This window comes from Cyprinodon tularosa, unplaced genomic scaffold, assembly GCF_016077235.1.
Source record: "Cyprinodon tularosa strain WSP-4 unplaced genomic scaffold, ASM1607723v1 ctg359, whole genome shotgun sequence".
Classification (NCBI taxonomy): domain Eukaryota; kingdom Metazoa; phylum Chordata; class Actinopteri; order Cyprinodontiformes; family Cyprinodontidae; genus Cyprinodon; species Cyprinodon tularosa.
This window is the reverse complement of record NW_024039073.1, coordinates 272,751-300,687: the sequence shown is the minus strand read 5'-3', so window position 1 is coordinate 300,687 and position 27,937 is coordinate 272,751. Positions and strand designations below refer to the sequence as shown.

The following is a 27,937-nucleotide window of genomic DNA, read 5'->3' as shown; positions in this document are numbered from 1 at the left end:
TTCCATTAAGCGCAGATTCGGAATCAGTGTCACACTCACATCTTGCACCTCTTCTTTTATGAGTGTTTGGTCCAGGTTCTGCAGGGATTATATAAATTCCATGTGTGCTTTTCTGTGTGTTCTGCAATGAAGTCAATCCCACTTTGATTCAGAGTAAAAATAAGTGCAGTGCAAACAACAGAGGAATGAAGTCAGCCTCTAAAGACACATGAATAAAAATAATCTATCTTTATTCTCGTGTCTTGCAGTCATAAATCACTCCTTCCCAAATGACAGTCTCATGCACGGCGCGCTGTATCAGGGTGGCAAATGGCTCTATCTTATAATAGCAATGTAGCACATAGCAATATTATCTGCTGTGGAGTATTGTAGTGCATGTGTCTCAGCGCTGTGCCCTGGAGCAGTAGCCAGATTACGCCGGGCCCAGCGACAGTCTTATAATAAGAACTTGCCCATTAAATCATATCAGCACTGCTTTTTATAGGCCAACACCTCAGCTACCACACTATGAAACTGTCTATCACGCAGATATGTGTGTCAAAATCTGTGTGTGTGTGAGAAAGAAGGAGAGTTTCTGTGTGAGACATTCTGGGATGAGACACGTGTGTGTTTTACCAAACGTCGCTGGCGTGTGAGCTTCTCGCCGCTGCTTCTGACAGCGTTTCATCTTCCGCTTTTATTAGATCAGCCCCGCGCCGCTGTCACCTCTCTCTTTGCCGTGCTTACATCACACAAATGTACACACATGCACATGGGGTGGCATAGGCTGGAATAGGATTGCCATAGTTTGATAACGTATGAGTAGAAATACTTGGTTCATCACAGTATTTAAATCCAGAAGGTATAATGAGACCTGATTGCTTTTGTTTAAAAACTTAAAAGAAAAAATATTCTTCGTTTTTTTATTACCAGCTGAGGTAGCCAGCCTGCAGTTTAGTAGAACAGTCATTGTTACATTAGCCAAGCAATTGTTTATTTCAGTGTTTTTAATTGTGTTTTGATTCTTTAAAGCTTTAATTACAGTGATTTTATCCTATATTTTTATTTTGCTGTACAACACTTAGAAAAAACACCATGACTGATTTTATTAGCTTCTATCTCACCGGATGTAGTTTTAAATTAAGATTTGGCCAGAAAAAAAACTGTTAAGCCTCAACTTGTTTTTCTCTTATTATTATTTTTATCAATACCTCCCACTACTTACAGTCTATAATACATTTCATAATACTTTAGTGCATAAAAGGAGATCTTTTTGAAATTTCCACATTTTCTGTTAAATACAAAATTATTAACTCTATCAAAAATATGTTGTACTTATCTATAAGTGTTATAGTCACTAGAAAAAGAATATCTGAATTGATCTTATTCATAAACGATTAGATTTAAAAGAAGAAAAAAAATTAGCCCAATTCAGTATCAGCTAGGAAAGAGGAAAATAGGTGCAAAATATTTATAAAACATGACTATCTGTGTTTTTAACTCTCGCTTTCTTTCATATAAAAAGAAATATGTTCAAGCTTTTTTAGTCACCTTAAAAGCAGCAAATGATGGATTTGGCCTCTTTTCTTAAATATCATGAGATTAACTTTTAACCTCAGCAACACTGCAAAGGAAAAATTTTTATGATTATCTTCTTTATACTTTGGCTACCAGCTAGTTCTGTGGTTTTCTTTCCTCTGGAAAAATGGCTTCCATCGGGACTTTCCAGCTCAAATACACGTGTGAATATACAAAACGACGTGTTTACGAGGTGTGAATCGAAAATCAGTGCGGGTTTTTGGGCAAGTATCTGCAGGTTTTCCCAGAAATGGAGAAAAAGGCTTATTCACAGCAGGATGTGCATGTAGTCCAGCAATGGGCCGGCATTTACTGTTCGTTTGGATGCTTTTCACTCGCATTGTGGTTTAGCTCCTGTTTTCTTTGTTTGAGCTGTGGGTGTACATATTGCTTTATCTGCTAAATTGTTTCCTTTTCCTATTGTCCTCTTTCATAATTGTTGGTTTATGTTCATTTTGTTGCTTGATCCTGAAGAATGGTGAAGCAGGGATCTGCTGTTTTAGCTTAAATCTACCCTGGAAGGGAACAGGACCATTCCTATTGTTTACTTAAGGCGCCAAGACAAGACATTATCAAAATTAAATTAAAAGAAAATAGATTAGTATTTTGGCAGTTGATGTAAATCAGTAATTAAGTTGTTGGGTGTTTTTCTGACTTACTTTACTTTTTAATACCAAAGGACTTTCTGTGTTAATGAATTAATGAATTTCCAAAATGAAGAGCTTAATGAATTCTACATTACAACTCTGCAATGCCAAAAAGCCTTCTTAAGCCTCCTCATCCTTTTTTCAGAACATCTCGCCCATTAAAAAATGCCCTATCCAAGAATTTCCCCTTCGTGCAGACTTTGCTAGCTGTAAGTAGTCTTCCGTCTGCAGCTTCCAGAGCAGAGCTGTCATGTCATATTTGTCATCTTCTGATGGATGACGTCGACGTCGAGCAGGGAAGAGTTAAAGTGACGATCTCTCAGAGGACACAGCGGAGCAGCTCTGATTCTTTTTTGGACGATGCAGATTGACGTGTTTTTGTTCCTCACACTTTACTCGCTGGCTTCTAAGGAACGTTTTTTTTCTTCGGTTGTTGGTTTGCCTGCTGGATTGTGGCAGCGTAGCAGCAGAGATAATTCTGAACATGGATGCACTTGTTCCTTCTTTTTTTTCATTTCTGACAGCTTTGGGTTTTTGTTTTTTTTCTTGTTGTCAGAGTTTTAGATTTGGTTGTTTTGTCACTTTTTATGACATTTCTCCCATGTTGTATCTTCAAAATCTAGGATGCAGATTGTTTTGAAAATTACCTCTTAGAGCATCCTGCAAAGTATCAGCTGACCGAAGGAGGGGCTATTTTTTTTTTAACAAAATGTATTCATCCATACTTTTCATTTGTCAAATATCATTAAGATGCTGCAGGGGTCACACATTTTTCTGCATTTTTTTTTTTATCAAAGTGTCTATGTAGTGGGGTTGAATTAAAATGTATGATGTATCGTGATTTTTATCCATACATAGCACCTTCCCTGTCATTTACATAAACTCACAATATGCAAACTGAATCAACTGAGCCCAGAAACACACACATCAGCGCTGATGGTGAGACAACACACACACACTAACAAAGTAGCTGACAGGCAAAGAGAGACACACACACACAAATCGTCTCAAGGCCTCTCTACATCTCGGTTAATCCAACCCGTCAGTCAGTGCTTCGGGGCCTGGATGCTGCCGTTTGATTGTAATTGCGAAAACCGGAGGCAGACAAGGGAGAGCCAGGGATGTCGATAGACAGGTGGAGGGATAGAAGGATGGATTCCTCCTGCCTACCCAGCAGCCCCCGCTCGGTGCGCTGTGTGACTTTGTGTCAGCAGTTTGTCTTGTGCATATCTAATGACGGCTCGGCAGAGGGGCGGGCTGGGATCGGCTGCTGCTGCCGCTCTCTTTCGATTTCGTGCCTTCTATCCTCTGGTTTTCTGCTGAATCCTTGACAAATGAGATTTTGCCTGAGGTAGATGGTAAGATGGTATGCCTAGCAAGGCCCTACGCCTGCCCAGTTGCCTGTTTTTTAAGAAATATCAGCCAATAAAGGACACAGAGATTTTCTCCTTCTACAAAAATTTTCCATTCTTTTCTTTAACCTTCTGTCTTTCTTCTGATGTTTTTCTCCTTGAAACTGAATAAAGAAAGAAAATAAGAAAAGGCAATGAAGCAGGTGGAGTGAAGAGATCAAGCAGGAACACTGAGGTAGAAAAACAATGAGGGAGATTTGAGGAAAAAAAAAAAAAACCTTTGCCAATTAATGGAGAAGTTATTTTTTTGTTTCATATTTTTCCGTCATAGCCAGTCAGTCACACTTGCCTTTGTTGAGTGTTTGATGAATTACGACCCCTCCATTCGCTCTCCCCTGCCTTTGTTGTGGCGAAGCTCCAGCCGTTTGTACCTCCTACAATATCTCTTGCGCTGTGAATTCTCCATGCTTGTTTATACCAACCAGCATCCTTTTGAACTGGCAGAGAGAAATTGTGTGGTTTTGAAAAGTCCCTTTGATGGCGAGCCCAATTTGTTTTCACCGTTAAAAAGTTTGTTTGAGCTTTCTGAAATGCAGTCTGACGTTGATGGGGAAGGGCCTGTCCTGAGAGCGCTGCTGCTCGTTTGTGTGGGTTTGGCATGCTTGACTCGTTCAACATGAAATGAGGATATACCACAAGCTTGGGCTCGAATGAAGCCTTACTTTATGAAAACCTTGAGTAAAAATCTCTCAATTGCATCTCAAAGTATTCATTAAAAAGGGTTAAAACTCGAGTTATTCTAAACTCCGCCTAAACAGTGTAAGATATAAAACACTATTAATTGATATAGCAGCCGTTCAAAATGGTTCATCCCAGTCAAACGCCAGCCGAATGGCAGCACACTCCCTGCAACTCCCTGCAAAATCCCCTCCAACTTCCAGCCACTGTCCTTCTCCTGGGCGTGCATATTTTTACTCATAATCCACCCTTTCACTGAATTACAGGGTCCGACCAGAAGTTGAAGCTTCTCTTTAGATATTAATGTCCACAAATCATGGCAGAAAGATTGTTTTAGTAAAAAGATTGATGCTTAATAAGGAATTGGAGAGGATCAGCCAAGGGCCAATTAAGGAAAGTGGAGAAATAATAAATGGCTACTACTGTATACATGCATTTTATTTATATATGCTGTTCTTCTTCCCTTTGTTGTGTAACAATTAGTTGAGAAGCTGGCCTGCAGTCAGCTGCTTAACAAATATTACACTCATTGTTTTTTAACTTGCTTTTAAAAGAGCATTTCTTTGATTTCAGTGATGTGAGGTAACATTTTAATTCCCGCACCATGACTGACTAAAGTATTTTATGTCTGAAAAGTGAGCAAAGTCAACTCTCAGCTGTTTAGACATGTGCAACAACAGATGCATACATGTGTTAGGTGAATTCTTTATACATCATGTGCATTGTTACTTTTTTCGCCAGATTAGACAGAGAAAAAGGCCTTCCTTCACCTGGTGGATGACACTGGGTGTTAGGAGGTCATCTACTCTGTCTAATCTGGCTAACAAAGTAACAATGCACATGATGTATAAAGAATAAACCTAACAATGCCCCGCAAGGCGTCAATGTTTTTGGTAAAAGACTCTTAATACTACCAACCGATCTGCTTGTTGTACTAATGTGTGTGGATATGACTGTGTGTATAAGGCTCTATGGGGAAGGGATTTAGGTGTTTTGCCTGAAAAGCACTATATGAGTTAATTTTATTCACACAACTTTATTTTATTCATTCTTATAGAAAATTAAAATCCAGGGTTGAATAGTTCATATATTTTTATGAAGAGGTGTGAAGTAACAAAGAACAAATAAATCATTACCTTACTTAAGTAGAAATGTTGCCGATCTATACTTTACTGGAGTAATTATGTTTTAGAAAACTTTTAATTCTGCTCTTTACATTTTTCTGAAATTGTTTCTACTTTCTACTTCTTACATTTTAAAAATAATACTTTTCATTATGACCTGTTGGTATTAAAAAAAAAATAATAAAAGCCATTAAAACAATTTTTATCATCCAGACAATACATTTCATAGTGGTTGGATTCAGTGCTGCACCAACTTGTTCACCACATACCAAAATAAATCGTTTTCTCAAAATGATGCAAAGTTTGATATAACACTTTTACCATTAGTTACCACTAACTACTACTGCTAGTTACTAGAAACTTAAGTATAATTAAGTTATTGTAGAAAATTGTTCCTTTAATAGGGTAGTGCCATAAAGAAACATTTTTCCAGTGCATTACTTTTACCTTTTTACATGAGTAAAGAGCTTAAGTTGACACTCTAAGTGTTTTTAAACAGTAGTATTTCTACTCCTACATGAGTAATAAACAATAATACTTTCGACGCCTCTGTTTTTATGTCACATTTATTCTAAGGTGGTATTTAGATGAAAGAAGTATTGCTATTTCTCTCTTTTCCATTTTCAGAAACAGAGTAAAAGCTTCATAAATGTCAACTGGAATTTGGTAAAATTTCAGGTTTGATCTTTCTGGGTGTTTTTAAAGACATCCCCAATAGTCCAATGCAAACAACCCACACCTACATCTGTTAATCAGGTCAAAGATTTATTCAAAAGTACTGATATTTTTCTAAATATCCAGCTTTGGGCTCCAATAATCTGTCATTACACTTCCGCCTGATGTGTGTACAGTAACATGCATGAAAGGTTACTGTTAAAACATGTTCCTTCATAAGACACACTGAGATGCTTACAGGGATGTGCTGTCATTAAAGATGTTTGACCTGACTGGTGAAGACTCTTACTCTGCTCTTTGATGCTGTAAGAACCCGGATGGTGCCTTAGAAGACATTACTTCATAAACATTGCTGTTGTTCTTTTAGTGATGAGACGATGCTAACTAATCCCTGTAGTGCTCTACTAAGGCTGAGGAAATAGCTGTGATTCATAAGTTAAAGACTAAAATCTGTAAAGACTAAATTAGTGTGGTGAAAGTTATCTTATGCAATTCTTTCCCTGTAGTTAAATGACAGAGGAAGCATTCAGTTTTTATTTTTGTGTTTTTGTATTTCTAATGCAGACAAATGAGGATAAGATAAATCTTAAAATTTCCCCACTCCCATTATTGATCAGCAGCTCATGCTGATGGATTACCGAAGCGGACGCCCTGACAGGCGGAACGTCTAATGGGGGAGAAGCGCCTTGCCTTGCTCTGATCAAGCCAGCCTCCCCCATTCCCTTCTCTCTCCCCGTATCCTCTCCCACTCCCCCTTTTTGATTGGAGTCAGTTTGACAGTGATGCATAAGTCTCTGCAGAACAGGGCAGTCCGGCTGGCAGGAAACGCCACAGATCCCGGGAGGGTGTTGGAATGGGGCTTTGACAGGGAAAGACACCCCTTAAAAAAAAAAAAAAAGCAGCAGTAAAAAGAAAATCAATGTTTCCTCCCCCTGTGGACAGCGAGGGATGCTTCAAAATGCTCACAACTCTGTAAACTTTTCTTTTCAAAAGAAGCAGTTTTTTTTTTGCTTGTGTTTCAACTGCTTCGCCTCAGCGCTGGTCTTTTTGCCCCTTTGTTTGTAACAGACTGAAGTTCACCGCATTGGTTACGTCAAGACGTACCATCACTGTCATTCCCTGCACTGTCCTTGCCTCCCTCCCTTTCCAATTCCTTTAGTCTCTTACCTCTACTCCTCTCAAAAAGGAGTAAACAGCCTGTGTTTCATCTCTCCAAAACAGAAATAAGACTAAAACTGCAGAGGGGCAGAGCTGGCCAGCACTGAACTGGATTGGGTAAAGTCAATACAAAAGCATGAGGAAGAGAAAGAAAGCAGCTGGGGAGACAGTAAAGGATGGAGCTGCAGATGGGAACTAACCTTGCCTGGGTTTCTTCTGATCTTCCTTGACACGCTCCCCTTCACCGCACCCATCACTGTCAAGCCAGCTCTTTTCTTCCTCTCTCAACTCGCCCCTTTTATTTGTCATGTTCAGAGGACGGCACCAGAGCATCTGAGGATAGGAGGTTAGAGTGTATTAAAGGAAATGTTGTTTTACAAAAAAGCACTGTTTCTCTTTCAGTGGGAAAACAGAGGCTGTGCAGCCATCGCACTTCAAAGCTGCCCCTAAAACGGCGCTGGTTGTTCCAGTCTAATCGGGGACAAGTGAGGCTTTTCTCCCCCGTAGGTGTTAAAGTGCACTTCTCCTCTTCTTCTAGGCTGTTCTTAACACTATTTTTGTTGTCGTATAAAAGCAGGACTCTATGATTTTAAACGGGCTCACAGGAAACTTGCAAACAATGTGTTTTATCATTGCAAACACAATAATACACATTTGATGCAGCATCAAGCCTAAATAAAACTTTCATCTTTGGGAAATCTTTAGAAGTTCATCACTTGCATAATAAGATCATCAAATGATATAAATTTAAGTTCTAATGATTGATTTGCACTATGAACTTCTATATTGTCTCAATATGAAGTGCAGTTAAAGAAGATGTAGCACTCAAACATTTTATGAATGAAATAAATAAATAATGTAACTATTTATTTATTATTTAGGAACTTACACAATAGAAAAACCTCTGTGTCCGATATGTTACACTAAATTAAAGAATAACAAAAGCTGAATTTAAATAATAAGATGTTTTTTTATTATATTTATGCATTTCTCATATTTATTCATTTAGATGAATAAATAAAGAAAATTATTAATTTAGATCTGCAATGGACTGGCGACCTGTGCAGGGTGTACTCCGCCTCTCGCCCGTAGGGAGGTGGAGGTAGGCAGCCATCGCGACCCCACTTGGGATAAAGCGTCTCAGAATATGGATGGATGGATTCATTTAGATTATCAACACAATAAAATATTAGATGAAAGACATAAACATTGGTCCAAACATTTTCTTAAACATCTATTTAGTCAAGAAAAACGCAAACTGACTTTTAAAAAGTGCTTGAAAAATGCCCATTTAGATTCACCCAGCTGGAAGACCTTTATTTTGGAGGACTTTGGTTTTTTATCCACCGTATTAGTTTGGAAACTAGCTCAGACGTACACTATATTGCCAAAAGTATTTGCTCACCCATCCAAATTATTGGAATCAGGTGTTCCAATCACTTCCATGGCCACAGGTGTATAAATTCAAGCACCTAGGCATGCAGACTGTTTTTACAAACATTTGTGAAAGAATGGGTCGCTCTCAGGAGCTCAGTGAATTCCAGCGTGGAACTGTGATAGGATGCCACCTGTGCAACAAATCCAGTCGTGAAATTTCCTCGCTCCTAAATATTCCACAGTCAACTGTCAGCTGTATTATAAGAAAATGGAAGTGTTTGGGAACGACAGCAACTCAGCCACGAAGTGGTAGGCCACGTAAACTGACGGAGCGGGGTCAGCGGATGCTGACGCGCATAGTGCGAAGAGGTCGGCAACTTTCTGCAGAGTCAATCACTACAGACCTCCAAACTTCATGTAGCTCAAGAACAGTGCGCAGAGAGCTTCATGGAATGGGTTTCCATGGGCGAGCAGCTGCATCCAAGCCATACATCACCAAGTGCAATGCAAAGCGTCGGATGCGGTGGTGTAAAGCACGCCGCCACTGGACTCTAGAGCAGTGGAGACGCGTTCTCTGGAGTGACGAATCGCGCTTCTCCATCTGGCAATCTGATGGACGGGTCTGGGTTTGGCGGTTGCCAGGAGAACGGTACTTGTCTGACTGCATTGTGCCAAGTGTAAAGTTTGGTGGAGGGGGGATTATGGTGTGGGGTTGTTTTTCAGGAGCTGGGCTTGGCCCCTTAGTTCCAGTGAAAGGAACTCTGAATGCTTCAGCATACCAAGACATTTTGGACAATTCCATGCTCCCAACTTTGTGGGAACAGTTTGGAGCTGGCCCCTTCCTCTTCCAACATGACTGTGCACCAGTGCACAAAGCAAGGTCCATAAAGACATGGATGACAGAGTCTGGTGTGGATGAACTTGACTGGCCTGCACAGAGTCCTGACCTCAACCCGATAGAACACCTTTGGGATGAATTAGAGCGGAGACTGAGAGCCAGGCCTTCTCGTCCAACATCAGTGTGCGACCTCACAAATGCGCTTCTGGAAGAATGGTCAAAAATTCCCATAAACACACTCCTAAACCTTGTGGACAGCCTTCCCAGAAGAGTTGAAGCTGTTCTAGCTGCAAAGGGTGGACCGACGTCATATTGAACCCTATGGATTAGGAACGGGATGTCACTTAAGCTCATATGTGAGTCAAGGCAGGTGAGCAAATACTTTTGGCAATATAGTGTAGCTGACCAAGTGTTGCCTACATGCACAGTCAAGCAGGTACCTCTGACGACAACCTTGTCACAAACAATGCATTTATGATAAAAATAAATACAGTTGTTGTCTAAAAGTTTACTAGTTTTTTTGGTTGGGGGGGGGATCAGAATAACCCTGTTATTAACTTTTATAATTTTAAGCCTTTAAATGCTGTGCAGGATCAGTAATGAATACTGCTATTTATTTTTTATAGAAATAGGAAAGCATTATCATTGGTCATATTTTCAGAGTGAAGGGCAACTGTAATGAAGCATGTCTCTCATGAATCACTTAAATGCTATAAAAATGACTGCCGGACCCATTTGAATGAAAAATATCCCATAGAAATAATCTGCAAGAGTCAAACGGCTGCAAATATTTGAAAATTAGTGTAACAGAGAGCAGGAGCGAAGCAGGGAAAGTTAGAATGGTTGTTTGGACGGCTCTGCACTTCGTGAGCTGTCTTTCCTGTGACACACACACACACACACACACACATGAATTTAGCCCTACACACCCCCCTCTCCCAGAACACCACCACCTCAACTTCTCCAATGGCCCTGTCGGTGTGCCAGGGCGGGTGATTACCGACGCTCTCCCCCAATTATGGGCTGATTATTCCGCCGCGCTCTAATTGACTGGGGAGATATGCAAATGGCTGTCATTTGGGATGATAAAGGATGCGGGCGCTGGATGCCCCCTGCATTATTTAGCCTCGGCTGTACGCAGCGTGAAGGATGTGGCGTGCGCTTTAATTGCTGAGGAGAGAGAGGTTAAGCTGAACGAGCAGATGAATTAGAAATGAGGAATTTGGGCCCTTTATTTATTTCTTTATTTTCCTTTTCTCCTTCCATCCCTCTCTCTTTCACACACACACATATATGTATACTCTCTCTCTTTCTGTGCCATGTAGTATTTTTCAGCCCCCTCTTGGGTGAGTGGAGAGGTGAGGAGGAAGGGGTGGGTGGACGGCAATGTCATGCTGCAATGCCATAAATAAAAACATTAGCGGAACCAATACAAGCAGAACAAATAGAGTGAGCAGACGGTTTGAGCATTAGGAACCAAATTGAACTTCGGTAGAAATGAATAGAAATGTTTTCATTTGCAGATTAAAGTTTGCAGTTTGTTGTAGTCATTAAAAGGGCGGCATGGTGTAGGTTTGACCCAATTGAAATAAGCTGCAGTTTCTTTAATTCAATTCAATTCAGTTTATTTCTATAGCGCAACTTCACGACACATGTCATCTCAAGGCACTTTATAGTTCACCAGATCATCCAGTCAAACTGATTCAAAGATTTCTATCTCTGAAAAGCCCGATTGCATGAGCTCACTGACTCGAAGACAATCCCTCACACTAAGCATGCTTGTAGCAACAGTGGAGAGGAAAAACTCCCTTTTAACAGGCGGGCGGGGTTGGTTCAAGGAGACAGAAGTTAGAGATACAAAATAAACTGTCTGCCAGGCAGACGAGCTCCGAGCCAACTCCCATGTCAGAGGATGAAGAAAGCACATCCAGCCAGTCAAAGTCAGAGAAACAGGACTACACTGAAAAACATTTTTTTATATTTTTTTTATTTTTGACCTTTAGTTGAATGTAGAAAAAAAGTAACTTAAAGTAACTTAAATGTGTTATGTGCTACTTTGCTTTAAGTCCAACTACTTAAACTAGTTTTGAATGGAAAAATTAGAAATAGAACTTTTTTTCTGTTTTTGCTGCCAAACTTCGGAACAAATTCCCTTTAAAAAATAAACATATTGCTTTTTGTTTTTAAGTCTCTTTTGAAACAATTATTTAAAGAAAAGTGTTAGAACAACTGTAAGTTGACTTTATTGTCTTTATTCTGTTTTGATTTTGTTTTTTTTTATGTTCTTTATACATAAAATTGGATCTCGATTCATAAAGTGGACCCTGTAAAGGGGATAAGCCTGATTTAAGTGTAGGGTACCAATTAGACAGTCAGATTTAGTAAGATGAATTTGTTTGTGATCATACAAGTTCATCATCCCTCAAAATTACCCAAAATAAATGCCAGTAGACAGATTTAAGATGGCTCCAGTTTGCATCACCATCTTTTCAGCAAAACCTGATTCTCAGCAGTAAACAATTCAAGAAGAAGTTTTTACTAAAAAGAGAGCAAAGTAGCTTCTCTATTTAACATATGAACATTTAAAACAATTCACTCTTTTCTAAACTTCAGACAACCTAGTCCATTTTACATTGGGTATTGATGATATCTGTATAAATGTTTAACTGGAAGGAGCTCAGCCTGCTTAAAACAATCACAGAACATTAAACGGTAGTATAAACACACGTACCAGTGTGGATTTCCATTTGCTGCAAACTCTGCATCCTTAACGGAGCCAACAAGGTGTGTGACTATAAAACCCCACATTCCCATTGAAAAAGCTTCATCTAGGTCAGGGGTCGGCAACCCAAACTGCTCAAAGAGCCATATTGGACCAAAAAACAAAAAATAAATCTGTCTGGAGCCGCAAAAATGTAAAAGTCTTATATATGCCTCTTATTGCAACATGGGCTCTAAGTGTATTATCCCACTATAGAAAAGGACTAAATATATAATAAGCATTCAGGATTAAATGTTTATCCTGGAGCAAATGTCACATAGTAGCATGAGGTGATGGACGAGTTGTAAACGCTCCCATCGCACGCAGCTTCATCGTGCGCCACTTCACTGGGCGCCGCTTCACCTCAAGGTTTAAGTTTTGTTGTATTGATGAAATGATAGAACCAGAAACACAATAATGGAATCTTTCTATGGTGGACATGTTTCAGTTGGGAGGAGCTGATTGAGTATTGAGGAACCAAACAGGAACTGACATCCATTAGAGCAGAGCTCTCTAACCCTGAAATCCCACATACTCTGTCATCAGCGTTCCTTGGTGTGATTTATATTTTTAGGATTTGGAGAAAAAAATGGAACAATCCGAGAGATACCTGCAGCTTTGTTTGCCTTTCACCACGCCACACTGGTTGCAAGTTCTAACCATTGATCTCTAAAAAGCAGCAGGATCATAAAAAGGTCTTGGCTTTACAAATGGTGCAGATGCAGAAAGGATTAAAAAAAAACTGTACCTGCATAGGTGCTGACAGAGCTGATCTTTTTTTAAGATAATTTAAAACATTTTTAAATGTAATTCATAGGAAAAATGTAGCATCCCATGATCTTCTTTGTTGGGGGACTGTGAATGGTCAAAATGTGTTTTCATAACATTCAGGCTTTAGGAAGAATTGAGCTACTGCACACTAACAGTCATTCTTTTCCAGTAAATTGTTTCTCTTTGTCCTCATGTATAGAACATGTCAAACTGGTTTATTTCATTTATACTGAACTCACACGGTGCTTTTAGTTTGTAGCACTTAGTGTGGAATAGCAGCATGACTGTGGTGTAACACTCTGACATGTAGCCCCCTTATGTTGTATTTCTCAGTAGGAGACTTATACATTTCAGCCATTAATGGAGTTTAAAATCTCGAGGCACTTGAAACTGAAACATTCATTTTTGAAGCTCAGTGAAAAATGCTAAGGTTCACGGGTTGGCACCCCAACACGCTTGATCCCCTGTTGAGATGCTTTTTGGCAAGCACACCAAGCATCTCATCTCTGTTTGCAGAAAATGCTCCCTAAACTGTGTTTCTGAGTGGAGACCATATATATATATATATATATATATATATATATATATATATATATATATATATATATATATATATATATATATATATATATATATATATATATATATATATATATATATATATATATATATCAATGGATGCTACAATTATATATTATATGTGTGTGTGAGTATGTACAGAGTGAGTTAGAGAGAAAATGTGTGAGTAGGGTTGGCTGTGTGTAAGCCATAGAAAGACAAACTGTAGTGTTGTTTTTCAGACAGATTTCAAAGAAGATGTCTTAGTTGAAATAACCATCATCTTTTTAAGTTCGCATCATTTTGAATGCTAATTATCATCATCATCATCCTCAGTCTGTGTAAACATTCCAGCTGATTGACATGTTGAAAGAAATTATAACTGTGTGTTGAAAGAAAAAACGTCTATTCCACAAAGTCTTTTAGTCTCTTTTCTTTGCTTAATGGCAATTATTGACGGGTATTACAGTCAGGCCTTGCATGGGGCATTGCATTAAAACCCTCTTTAAAACAAACACACAGAGAAGCATCCACCAAACCATTTGGATTCATTTACACAGCATTTCATTTGGTTTTTGCCTCAATGGACGGTTTGGGGGAAAGAATTTAAAGAATAACGTCTTCGTAATAGCATTTCCTTGCTGTCTCCAGTGCACTATAAAAATAGAAAGTACAACGGCCGGAGCCGATAAATGAGCACAGAGCTGCCAAGAGAAGACCCATCCCTTAGGCCTACAAACGATAGCTACTGGAGTTAATTACATTTTATATCATTATATTTACCCAGAGAAGAAAAAGAGAGAATAAAACTGTCTGCTGAGCTCTCTGAGGTGTTTTTTTAATGTATATTGCATTACTTTCAGGAGCAAAGTGTTTTATGCAGTGAGATATTGTTATGGATTCAACTGTTTTAAGATAGTAACCAGGTTTCTGAGATCTTCGTCTGTCCTAGGTAAGGTTAGAACCAGTTTCAAACACTATAATTATTGTCATTTTGCTTAAGATTCCTGCCAAATAGTTGAAGCTGTACGTAAATGTGTCTAATATTTTTTATTAGTTCCATCTTGACCTGAAAAAAATACAAAAAATGTGAAAAGAAATTATGATTGCAGTTCAAAAGCAAAAACTATGCATGAACAAAGCTTTCAGTTAGACTTTGCTAATCTGTGTAAAAGTTCTGCTTGTTAATTTATATTTCTTCTCCAATACATAAATGCCAGAGATGTTACAATAAATACTTTGGCAGGATTGTTTTCAGGAACTATATTCAATACACCAACAGGTCAATGAGAGGTATGTTTCTACTGGTTTAGTTGGAGACGCGTTAACCCTTTTTAAAACAGATCCAGCTTAACCAGACTGGATAGAGGGCATCTGCAGACAACGATATTTTTGTCTTCATACAGATTTCATACATAGTCCGTAATAATTAAGGTCTGTATATTGATTAGGTCATTCTTACACACAAATATGAAATGATGAAACATTGTAACGTTTGCTGTATGTTTAATGGAAGGTCTCTCAGTAAGTCTAAATGTCACGCATGTTTTCTTCCATGGTTTTTCTGTAATTACTTCCATCTTTCTTTTATGAAGGGATTTCCTGTCCCTGTGGGGGGAAAAAATCCCCACAATTTGATGGTGTCAAAATTGCACTGTGGGGATGTGTTCAAGTGGGATGTCTTAAGAGTTTCCTTTAGTTGTGGATTTCTTTTGACCACTTTAAAGACAAGATTTGTAGAGTATAAACCGATAAAGCCCTAAAAAATCATTGTTTCACCTGAGCTCTGGATCTGTGAAACTCCTCCAGAATTATCATCAGACTCTGTTGCTTTTCTCTTTTTGCTTGACCTGCCAGTTTAGATAGACGGTGCATTTTGAAAAGTTTGGAGCTGGTTTTACAATCTAATCCAGCTTTAAATGTAATTCTAATCATCTGTTTTCTTTGGTTTTTAGTTTAGTGTTCTCTTTACGACCTCTTAAATGTTCACAGAGCAGCTTGGTTTGTACAAACATCTGAAATAATTCTTTGTTTGGAAAAACTTATTTTTTTATCACTCATTTCAGTAGTAAAAGTCATAATATAGCTTGATTACACAAAGAGTACAGTGTTATTTCTTTTCATTTTAATCATGTTAAGTTTAACAGAAAATTTGCTACTTTATAGGTGTGTACAATATAGAAAATGTATCCTATACTAGGATGTCTTACAGATTTGATCTTTTCGTGAATCCCTGGAGACATTGTGTTAATGTGGCAGATACAAAAACTTACCGTACATATTGTTGGATCACTGCAAATACTGAGGCTTTTTTTTTTTTTTTGTCTTGGGGAGCTGTGGGCTGACATTGTGCAGCGCCCGGGGAGCAGTGTGGGTTTAAGGGTTTTGTGAAGGAATCCAAAGTGCAGGCAGTGGGGATCGAACTGGGTACTTACAACCTTCTCAGAGCACAAGCGCACTGCTCTAATCCCTAGGCCAACACCCCCCATATAGTGCAGAAATAGCTTGATTACATTTGTGATGTGCCTAGAAAAAATAATAGCAAATGGCAGTTTTTCAGTTTCGTGCAGTAAAAAGTGTGATTAGGCTGAAGGGCTGCGCCCTCATAGTCCTCAATGGCTGTATTTACATTTGTCCTTCAGGCTCCTGTTGGCCGGCTAGTCATCTGCTGCACAGCTCTGAGCCATTTAACGCCTCTGACTGGGACAGACAGATCGAAACGGGAAAATAGACATTTGATGTTGGAAATGCAAGACAAGGGAAGTCTCAGTCACTCCCTCCTCCTGGAGCCTGTAGGAAGCTGTAGTCATTGGCTCCTCCCTGTCTAGACCAAGAACCACTTGTGCATCCGCGCACACACTAACTCCTTTCCTACTAGCATAGCAACTTTGATTAATTCCCAGTGTGCTGTGTGAGGAGACAGCATCAGTACCGTGGTCAGGGGAGAAGGAGCCGAGTCTGCTGGATGTGACAGCTCCCTGCTTCACACTGATGCCTTAGAGTGTGGAGGTGTGTGCGTGTGTGTAGCATGAGTGAGGGTAGGATACATGTGTGTAAAAAGCCTCATCTGTCCCCTCGGCCACATCAGTGCTCAAGCATGTCTTGCCATGACAGCCTAGCCGCCTGGGTTCCTGTCACACTCCCGCACACAGACAGAGGAGCACTAACACCAGTGAGGTGAAGGGTCACAAACGACTGCCTCTCCAATGTTGTGTGAAATGTGTAGTTGACCCAGTGTGTGTGTGCGAAAATGTGAATATGTATGTGTCTATGTGATTTGAATCTGCTGGTAGTGGTGAGGGGGGCATCTCAAAGTAACTGGTTATTATCACCTCAATATTTTTCTTATTATGACAATTACATGCTCTAGGAGCAAATTAAGTGATAGAGGGCGGCAAGCGGGAGTGGTTGACAGCTATTTGGAGACTCAATGCACAGAGCAATTTGCAGCCCAGAGCCAAACAAATTGGATTTGGGCCACTTTGGATATGGGGCCCAGATTGTTGGGCGTTTGGTCCTGAGATCTGCCGTGAGCTGGTTAGCTGCCTTTAATTCCTTATATGGAACCAGAGCCAACAATGCTCCATGGCCACCAACAATATTTAAACCCTATGTTTGGATATGCATCATTCCTCACTGTCTTTGGGGAATGTACAATTTCAAGTCTATGAGCATTAAGAGTCCCCACCTCTGCATGTTAACCAGCACCACTATTTTTTGGTCTTGGGCCCCACAGCTGTGCTCAAGTGTGTGTATAATCCAAATGAGCCTAACAGCCTCTAAACGAATTACTGGTACACATTTTGCCACCCCTAAACTGCCACAGGAAAAGCTGGCAACAGCACCCAATTAGGTGAAATGCAATTATTCCGATCCATTCACACAATTAGCCTGCAGGTTAACAACCTAGCTGCACATTCTGCAGGCTCCTGGTGTTTTTGGGAAAGCTGCGGTCACACTGGCTCTCACAGTAAACCCTCCGTGTCAAAGAGCATCCTCCTGAAGCAGACAGTGGGACAAATAATAACATTCAGCCCCATTGGTGGAGGCAGCACATGACGCTAGTCAGCTTTGTGCAAAGGACGACTTGATTGGTTGAAGTAGGGAATAAAATCATGGGTTAGAGAAAAGAAAGAAAGTGGATTTTGTGCCCAATGGAGCAAAGGTACATAATGCCAGGCGAAAGACTGACAGGCAAACGAAGCAGGTGGGCATTCACGGAACATTGTTAAAAAAACAAAAGTTCTGGGTGTCATAGTTGAGATTGCATTAACCAAAAAAATCAGGCGTGGTTGGACTGCCACACTGACTTGATTGTCTGCTCTACCGGCTTATCTAGGGACCAGATATGGGAAGAAGGGATGGGAGTTTCCTGTCTCCTTATTTAGCTGATATCACATAAAAAATGCTTGTTGTTTCAACCCTAAACTGATAGTATGACAGAGATAATATTTTTGTTGATATCAATTCAAGCAACCAGATTCTTTAGATTAATCCAGGTTTTTCTTTAAACTATTTATCAGATGTCAGCTTTTAATAAAATAGAATCATTATTTTTTATTTATGCAGGGTTTCAGCTTCATCATCATTAGGTTGATTTACACAGCCAATAAAAGCTATAAGAAAAATCTGATCAATATAAAGAGAATTAAGATAATGAGAAAAATAATTTGTTGAGTAAAAATATTTAATTTCAATAAAGAATGAACTTCAGCGATATTCTCACAGTATGGAGTAAATATAACACTATTCGGCATCAATATTAACTAGTAAGCTGATAAGTGAAACCATCTCCTCTGTACACCTTTAACTGTTTAAAACATCATTATTTCATTATATGTATTTCAAAACAAGCAAATGGAAATTGTGGAAGACCTCTTTTATCATATCCCTTCACTCCAAGAACCTCTGTGATAGGTGTCTATCTCAGTAGGCTGTAATCTTGATTTCTTTAATATGCCCAATAATTTTTTCTGCAAGTTCAATTATGTAATTTATTTGCCTGTCATTCATGTAGTGAACAATATAGAGAGGGACTATGATATCAGCCTTGCGGGATGCCACTGAAAAAGTAAATTCATAATAGCACTTAAAAAAAAAAACAATACAATCATGTAAAGATAGAATTCCAAAGGTTGGAACCCTTATTAGTTAAAACAGATTGTATGATGAGTATTAAAAGCACCACTGTATTTCACAAAAAATATTCTGACTTTTCTGGCTAGAATCACATATTTTTCTCTCACAGTTCTTCCCCATCAGTCACACTGAGGGACAATCTTTGTTGACAGTGATTGGTTAGGGCTCAGGTGGAATGGGACTGAAGAGTCCATGGGCTCTGGTATAGCTGCTAGGATCAGCTGGCATTTACTCGCAGCTCTTCCACTTTTTTCCTTAAGTGGGCACCAACCAGAATAACAGGGGTCATTCACAGGTGACTTCTCCTCATAGGCGCACACATCTGAGCCACAGCCTCACTTCTTCGAGAATATATGTGGGTTGTTTGGTTGGTGGACAGACATAAAAATTCGTCTCATCACTTCATATGCGGTCTGCTCCATCACTTCACTCTTAGCTTCTTTCAGCACTCCTCACTTTTATGCAGTCAGCGGCATGTCAGTGGTATTATTAGAGGATTTCCTGAAATCGTTTTAGAACGGGGGACTACCTCTTTAGTGCACAAACACTTAGACACACACACACACACACACAGAAATATGGGGCCCATCGCTCACCACAGGGAATTGAAACCGTAATATGAACTCACCCTTGGTCTGAAGGAAAGACCATTACAATTTATCTTTACCACCACAGCTTAGGCAGTTTGTTCTTTGGCATGTTTGGGATTTCCTACCAGTGTCACTAGAACTATAAAGATATTTTCTTAAGGGTGTTGAGGGTCGTGTAAAAGTCAGCTTTAATTTACACACATTAAAATGAAAGCTGTAAAGTTCAAATGTGTCTGACAATTATTAACCGCATATTTAATCTTTTTCCCATTATATTTGCAGAGTCGCTTCTTCTTTATGACATAACGGGCTCTGAGAAAATTATGTGCGTGCTTGAGCCTAAACCTAAATCTGCCACCTGCTGCTTGTCAGCTCTCATCAAATGCTTGGATGAGCTTCACAAACACTCACTGCAAGTCTCTGCTTCTCTTCCAGGATCTCTCTGGCTCAATTGATGACCTCCCTACAGGGACAGAGGCCAGACTGGGCTCGGCAGTCGGTGCTGGTGGATCCTCCAATGGCAGCAGTAGTAGTAGTAGTAGCCAAGGGGAGCCAGGAGGCGCCAGTAACCAGAGGCAGTCCCCCTTTTCTCCACACGCCTCACCTCACCTCTCTGGCCAGAGGAGTGGGCTCTCTCCCTCTCCAGTGGGATCCCCTGTGGGCTCCACTCAGTCCCAGCAGTCTCGTTCAGGCTCAGGACCAATTTCTCCTGCCAGTGGACCCCCTGCTAACACCACAGCTCCAGGTACAGTTTCTCTTTGATCCAAATGTATTTTAATTTTCTGGTTTAACTTGATTAAAAAGTAAGCATGGGAGCTATAGTTTGGTTTTGGTTTTATTTTAATACTGGAATGTGGCCTTGACACCAGAAACAAAGCCACATTTCAAATGTTGTGTTCTAAGTTCCTACCGAAAGTTTCTTTAGGATTTTTTTTAGGAAAGTGCTGCTAGAAAAGCAAAAGAAAGAAGGTCAGAGCATCCCTGAGTCAGTGAAGTCAGGAAAGATGTATTGGATTTGACAGCTAATGAAAAATACCTGCTGTGACATGTCTGATCCACCTTTCAAGTCAAACCACTCATGCCAGACCTACTGTATATTTATGAAGGAGGAAAATAGAAAACGGTATTCAGCATCTGTTGCAAATTAAAATCTTAATTGTGAGGCTTGCATTCTCAATCAATCCTCTCAGTCAAAAAATTTCAGAACCACCTTTTAAGGCAACAAGGCTGCAAGTCTCTATAGGTATGTCTCAACTAGGTTTCCACATTTAGTGGAAAAATAAAAATAAAATAACTTTAGTTTAGAGCATTATGATGCTCCTACCGACCGTCATGCAGGAAATAGCATGCTTTTGTCATACATATGTCAAGAATTTTATTTCATTTTACTTGAACTCCGTTCTTTAAAAATGCCAGAGCCAGAGGACTCAATTATGCAGCAAAACGCAGGCATAGTTAGATGCATGGACAGAATCTGAAGACCCGAAATTTAGCTAACACAAGTTGTAAGTATTTAAAGAACCTTCTAAATAGTAAAATAGTGTTGCAATAACTAAAATCACTCTGAGGAGGGAAGCATATCTCAGTAGTGTTTAGGGAACACTGAATGAAAGCCACTAACATTCTCAGAACCCAGGAGGTTACTCTGGCTCTAATGAATGATACTAGAGACTCTGTATGGATGATTGCTGGACAGATGCCAGACAGGGCTAAAGCCAGCAGAGGGGTTGTAGTCAGTCAGGGGTCATGCACATAGAGGCATTCCACAGGGCAGAGGTTTCCAGAAGGGCTAGACTAGAGGGGAATCCAGAATCCAGGTACGAGAATCGGTAACAGGAGGCACATTAAACAGACAGATGTTTCTAGAAGCAAGAGACAAATCAAAATGTCCAGGCTTGGGTCATTAACGTCTGACAGAACCAGGATGGTGGATTACTAAAGCTTGAAAACTATATTTCAGACAGTTAAGGGTTCATAGACATGGTCTTGGTCCAGAAATCAGAAACCATTGAGTTGCTACGCAAGAGCATGGCACGGGAATTAAGAAAAATATAAAGAAGTTATAGACAGACAAGGCGGGCAAAGTATGCTTGACGTCTACATTCTCTCACATAAAGGCTTTTGGTGCAGACTAACTGAGGGGCTCCTATGTTTAAAGCGGGGAAAACAGGTCAAAGGAATGATGGCGATCGTCATGCTCGTTCAACTGGTGCAGCAGATCTCAAAAGGGGATCTAGCAGTCAGAATGGCCAGAATCATAAAATATTCCACATTTCCTGTGTTTCCTACATGGATACCAGCAAACAATCACACTGGGCTAACAAGATTTCTTACATTAATCACTTTCTTAATGATGCTCTACCATAATGGCCTACTCACAGAGTCATGCATACAGTAGTCCCAGCTCAAAACTGAGCTGTAAGTCTTTGAAGCCTCCTAGAGCTACAATGGGCTTGTTTTATTCTCTCAAATTGGTGAAATTCATTTTGGCAGCTCCTAAAGGTAACCGTGAAATTGCATTGAAATCTATTTAGTGGTTCCAGTTGAAAAGAGACGGGATATAAAGACTGTAGGTATTAAGTCCTGCAAGGCACTGTATCTTCATATTTTCTTGCTACGTGGAGTGTTATTTTGTTATGACAGACTTACGGTTTGATTTCTCCTCAGATTTGTAGCCTTTTCTAAAAAATAAAAAAAAGTAACAGGACTATCAGACAATAGGCAGAGTTTCGGATTTTCTCCTGAGGCTAAAACATTTAGATAAATAAACAGTGAGCGTTGTATGTAAATGAACTCTTGCTTTTCCTGCTACACCCTTATGTGTGTGTGGCCTTCATGACATCCTGCCAGAGAATGAGCAGCTGACCGGCTCATCAGCCTGTCTACGACCTGCCAGTCACTTCGACAAGGAGGGGCAAAGTGTCTGGAGTGAGATCCAAACTCCAACTCCTTCACCTTCTCCTCCTGCTCTTCCTCTCCCCCCCTCAGTCTCTTACACAAGTGATTGACGCTAATGAAAAACTGGGACAGCAAGTTGTTTTTTTTTTATTTCAGGCACTCTTGCCAAGAATCATGACAAGAATCAAAATAAAGACAGGAGGCGAAACTGATCGTTTGGACACGATTAATAAGAAAACATTTTTAGGTATATAAATAAGTGATGATAAAGCAGGAAGCAGTTAGTAACATCTGGCATGATTTCACTGATGTACTACAATCAGTTTCAATTAGATCGAGAAGAAGCCAGCTTTGGAGAGATAGAGGAGAACTGATGTGGTTATCACCCACCTGATTACAAATGCATCAATTCGTAACACTTTGTCAAAAGTAGGGACGTATCTGTTGATGTTGAAGCTTTACTTTCCTCTGAGTACAGGCGAGAGTTTTTGCACACTGTGTGTGATTGCTTTTTGGGCTATTAAACCTAGTTGTGTCCTGTAAAAAAAAGAAATAAAAAATTCAGACGATGACAACGAATAATAAGATATTAAAATTGTGTGAAGACCTCATCTGCTGCAGTTTGAGCTGCAGTCAAAAAAAAAAGTCAAAACACAGCCTTTCCAGCAGCTCTTCATTCTGCTCCATTTAGCCGGCTGTCAGTGGAGAAATTGGTATTTCAGGTTGTTTCTTAAATTGATTCTGCACCTCAACTGCTGTCAGAATCGGTTGTTTTCATTGACATTTTTTGGTATTTCGATTTTTTTCCCCCAATTGGACTTAATTATAACTGCCATAAATGTCACCACATGATCATTTTTGGATAGTTTTGCCAGACTACCGTATAAGTGCAAAGAAATTAGAATATGATAATAGTGTTTTTTTGATACTGAATACAAAATTGTTTCTTGTGCAAAAAAAGGTGGGACAAGAATATATTCTAGACTTGGCACAAATATTTATTATTGCTTCATAATATCCTACTCTCACAAATGCAAAAAGGTGCGATTTCTTAAGCTCCACTGTGTATTTTCATGGCAACTGCATTTATTTGTCATTTTACTGTAATGCTTCTACTAAACTTAGAGTTTTGGGCACGGCACATTACTCCAAAACATATTTACACACAGGTGTAATGTGTGTTCCTTAACGGGAGCGTCATACACTTTAATATATCAGCCCAGATCGTCCAATCAGATGGAATCTTACATAAAAAGTCAAGTGTCTGTGTGTTTGAGAAATGGCCAGCGAGTTTTGTTGCTTTATTAAAGGGTTGTGTGACCTCCAGTGTCGAGGGGAATCGGTCATAATAGTTTTGCTTCATTCTTTTAATGTAACTTGATGCCAGGTTTTTCTTATGCAGACTACAGCCTTGCCATGTTGCTTGGATCCAGAATCCAGCAGAAAACACAGTGAATGCTGTTTGCTATTAGAAGCCAAGTCAGAGCTTTTCAGAAGCAAACACTCCAGATAGTTTTAGTGCAGAGCTGTAAAATAAATCAGAGCGCAATCAGAAAATCTGTGGGCAACACTAAATTGGCATGAAACGACTTTGATACTGTATTTTAGGTTATTTTTAGGTATCATGCATTTACACTTTGCCTATTTGTAATATATTCGGTATCTTAAGGCCAACAGTGGAAATCGTTCATCTAGAAGATACGCTATAGATTGTGGTGAGAACACTTCTAGGGACAGATCTTAAAATAAGGAATAAACATCATTAGTATCTATTTTTCTTTAAATTGTCATCAATAATATGGCAATGGAATAGCTTAATCCTTGTCTAGCATAAATTAAGGGGTGAGTTTATTTAAGCTCTCTTTTGCATAGATCTAGTAGTTCACATTTTTACGCTCCAATGTCTTTATTCTTCTACAAGTTCCTCATGTTCGAAGTGATAAAGGAAGGAAAGCATTGAGTGTGTTGACTCCTACAGCTCCAGTCTGAGTTCAAGATGTCAGACACTATTTCATTGGACTTATTTCGAGCGGTTCTTAAAGATAGACAACAAGCTTCTATGAAACAGTGTCACTGCTTTTAAATTGTTTTTATTGTTTTATATTTTGTGCATATGTATTTATTTTTATTTTATTTTTTTTTGTTACCAGTTTGCAGTGTATTGCAGATCTCTGCCCAGCCCCCCCTTGAAAATGAGATCCAGATCTCAATGGGGTTTACCTGGTTAAATAAAGGAAATAAAAAAATGCCTTTAAAAAAACCCTCATGTCAGGAGCTGATAATGTTTTGTTAGAAGGCCCAGCTATTTTTTTAATGCCACACTTGAAAAACGATCTAGAAATAAGTAAAAATGTCTTAAATTCAGTGTATTTACCCTTGATTTGAGTAGGTAAATGAGTTGGTTTGCCAATGGAATCAGTGTTTTTACTCTTAAAATAAGATAATTAGATAATAGTCACTTTTAATTAGACAATGCAATCGTGTTTTCTTATTTTAAGTGTAAATTATCTTGTTCCATTGGCAAAATGTCTCTTTTATCTCCTCAATTCAAGAAGAAATATACTTATTTTAAGAAAAAATGACTTATCAAGATTTTGATTTTTTGCAGTGTAGCAATAGAAATCCAGTTGGCTTCTTCTGAACACAAAAAAATTGTCTTTAGGTATGACAGTCATTTAAATGGAGTGGTTAAAAAAATATATAAAAATCCCTCAAGAAAAAAAAAATCGACCCTCCTATTTCACCATTTAGTGCCCTGGATCTAAACCCAATGGAAAACTTGTGAAGTGGGCAAAGGAAAGTGTTTATCCAAGACAAACAGAAATAATTTGGTGTTTAAAGAGTAAAAGGACGGTCAGATTAACAGCAGGAATGCTAATGATTTTGGCACTGAGAAGTTTTAAAAGATGGAATTGCCTGTTGTTTTCCTGTGAGTTTAGATTCTGCCAGAAAATTATAGTCAAATGAATTTTCCAGTTCTTCTCCTAAGGCTTCCATAATCACACTTTATAAAGGTTTGAAGAGGAGAAAGTTTTCCATTTGAAACTCTGTATAGTTCCTCGCTCACATCCATATGCATCATGTTTGTGTCTGCTAGCAGTCAGGTTCCCTCACGGGAGTGATGTGACACGTCACATGGATGAGCACATCCGTTCCCCTTGACAGCGGTCAGAGGAGAGCAATTTCATTATGTCATGTTTTCACCTGGCTGTCAAACAAATGTACACGGGCAGAGTGGAAAATACCAGCCAAGACAAGCAGAGGGAGCATACAGAGCAGCACATATACCTGTGAAAATCTATTTCATGCTTTGACACTTCATATATATTGTTGTTCATATGAATTACTTCTGTATGTATGCTCACATGGTTGAGTGACAGTGGTGTTTTTGTGCGTGTGAGAGAGCTGCACCGTGAGAGTGTTAAATAGGGGTATGTTGACAGAGTGCCAGCCTATCGTACACCCATACACTTGCACAAATCTATCTTGTCGGAGCGCCACAGAGAGCCTGTGATTCCCTCGTCTCCTCACTTCTCCTCCTCTTTCTGCATCCCCCTCGCCCCCACCCTGTCAGTCTATCCATGAAGCAAATCCAATACACTGTAACATTATCCAGAGCCTTTCCTTGCTATTTGGATTCTCTCCCGGAGCCAAAAAGGCACACACAGGGCCAAATTGATTTTCCTGTTGCGCTAGATTTGTGACAGTCGAGCTGAAATCACATTGCTCAACCCCCTCCTCATCCACCATCTTATATGTGCACACAATCACATACACACACCTCTTATTGTCTGTCAAGCAATTCAGAGCATCCTCAGAATATCGTTTCCAACTGTGAAGGCATAAAGGACAATGAAGAAAGATTTGTGTCTCTCATTTGGATAGATCTGCTATTGGTTTCTGTTAGCTCCAGAAGAAAGACGAGACTTAGTTCAGTCCTACTGCACAACGCAATGTGTTTGGAAAGTTCACAAGCACAATAGATTTGCAGAGGTGTGTAGTTTCAAGTTTACTTGCATGCATCCTCTGGTTAGACAAGATATCTACAGCAACTGTCTGTCAGAGCAACATCAACTTCTGTCAAAACGCAGCAGAGCTGTCAGCTCTCAAAAACTGAGCCATAGTTGTATCCATTAGCAGGTTGAGTCTGATGCATCTAACATCAAACTTCATGCAAACACAGCTGTCATCAAATGAGTTGGTGATGATAATAATATAAAGGGTTAAAAAGATGCACTTAACAATTTTTCTTCTTTAAGGGAGTTAAAAAAATATTTATTACGCATGAATAACAGGTATTATTATTTTAGGAAAGATTGACTAATACAGAACATTTATAAACCATATGTTTGAGGACTGTGGTTTCAGTTTCAGAAGAGTTTGATCTGTATATGAACAAAGATTTGCAATAGGAATTTTAGATTTGAGGTTCTGTTTAGAACAGCATTAAAGCATTTATTAAACCATCACCTTGACATCTCATGGATGAGGGTTTGTGTCTTACTTGTCTGTACCTTGACCCTGAGTTGGGTGGGTTCCACTTCTTGACAGAAAGATTAGAATAAATGCCGGCCTCAGGTGCCTCCAGTATTTGCGTGATATTTTAAGCACTTTTATGTATTTTTTAATGTTAAAAGCATGCTAGAGCAGATTATTGCTCAAAAGGTATTTCTATAGTTTACATATATTAATTGTAAAGATTATTGAAAATTGTGATTTGTTGATGGGATATCAAAAATGTCCTTTTTTTAGTCCCAAACATGAATGTAAATGAAAATAAGCATTCCTTACCTAAAATCTATGGGCAGCATGTGGTTCTAGTTTTATATTTCTGTGTCTGCTTATTTAAAAACAAAGCCAGAATATTTTCTCTACATTGTATTTCCACAGAGGACTTTCTCGCTCCTCCACATTCAAGCCTATTTTTGCTGCAGAAGATCACAAATACTCCTCAGTTCCTTCTATTTTTCTCATTCTTTCTCTCTTTCAAACCAAAGTCCTTGGAGGTCCAGTTAACATTGGCCTGCCTGGTCTCTCTTATCTATCTCCTCTATCCTATTTTTCCTCCATTCCATTTTTTACCTCCCCTCCAAGTTTTTATTTTCCTCTAATAAGGTGAATGGAGCTTGCGGGTGGGCACTCTGGAGAGTTTAAGCTGTTTATCTGTGCTTCGCTTCAAGAGCTTCCGGGGCCCAGAAAAGGATAGAGAGGTCAGAGAAAGTGGAGGGGAGTGAAGGGAAGAATGGTAGGGGAAAAGGCTAGACTTCTTCTTCTTAATAAGTAAAAACCACTTCCTTAACCAAAGCTTTAAATTGGCTTTAATTTACAGTTTGCTTCACCAAAAAAAAGTTTTTACTTTACTCTCTCTTCAGTTTATTTAGCAGTTTTTAGAATATATCTAATTAAATCTATTTAAGTACCTTGCTCAGAGGCACAGTGGGTAGCACTGCTGCCTTGCAGCAAGAAGGTTCTGGGTTCAATTTCTAGCCCGGGGTCTTTCTGCCTGGAGTTTGCATGTTCTCCCTGAGCATGCGTGAGTTCTCTCTGGGTACTTCGGCTTCCTCCCACAGTCCAAAAACATGATTGTTATGTTAATTTGCTTCTCTAAATTCTCCTTAGATATGAGTGTGTGAATGGTTGCTTGTCTCTGTGATGCCCGGCGATGGACTGGCGACCTGTCCAGGGTGTACCCCGCCTCTCGCCTGTAGACACCTGAAGATAAGGCACCAGCACCCCTTGTGACCCCATTTGGGA

At 39.4% G+C, this 27,937-nt stretch overlaps 1 protein-coding gene across 1 annotated transcript in view; it reads left to right on the top strand.

Moving 5' to 3' along the window:
• LOC119790236 (AT-rich interactive domain-containing protein 1B-like) overlaps window positions 1-27,937 on the top strand; it is a 261,129-nt gene that overhangs the window by 161,014 nt on the left and 72,178 nt on the right. Inside the window, exon 5 of the mRNA XM_038295693.1 lies at window positions 19,721-20,030. Coding sequence (XP_038151621.1) covers window positions 19,721-20,030 — 310 coding nt within the window. The remainder of the gene's footprint in view (window positions 1-19,720; window positions 20,031-27,937) is intronic.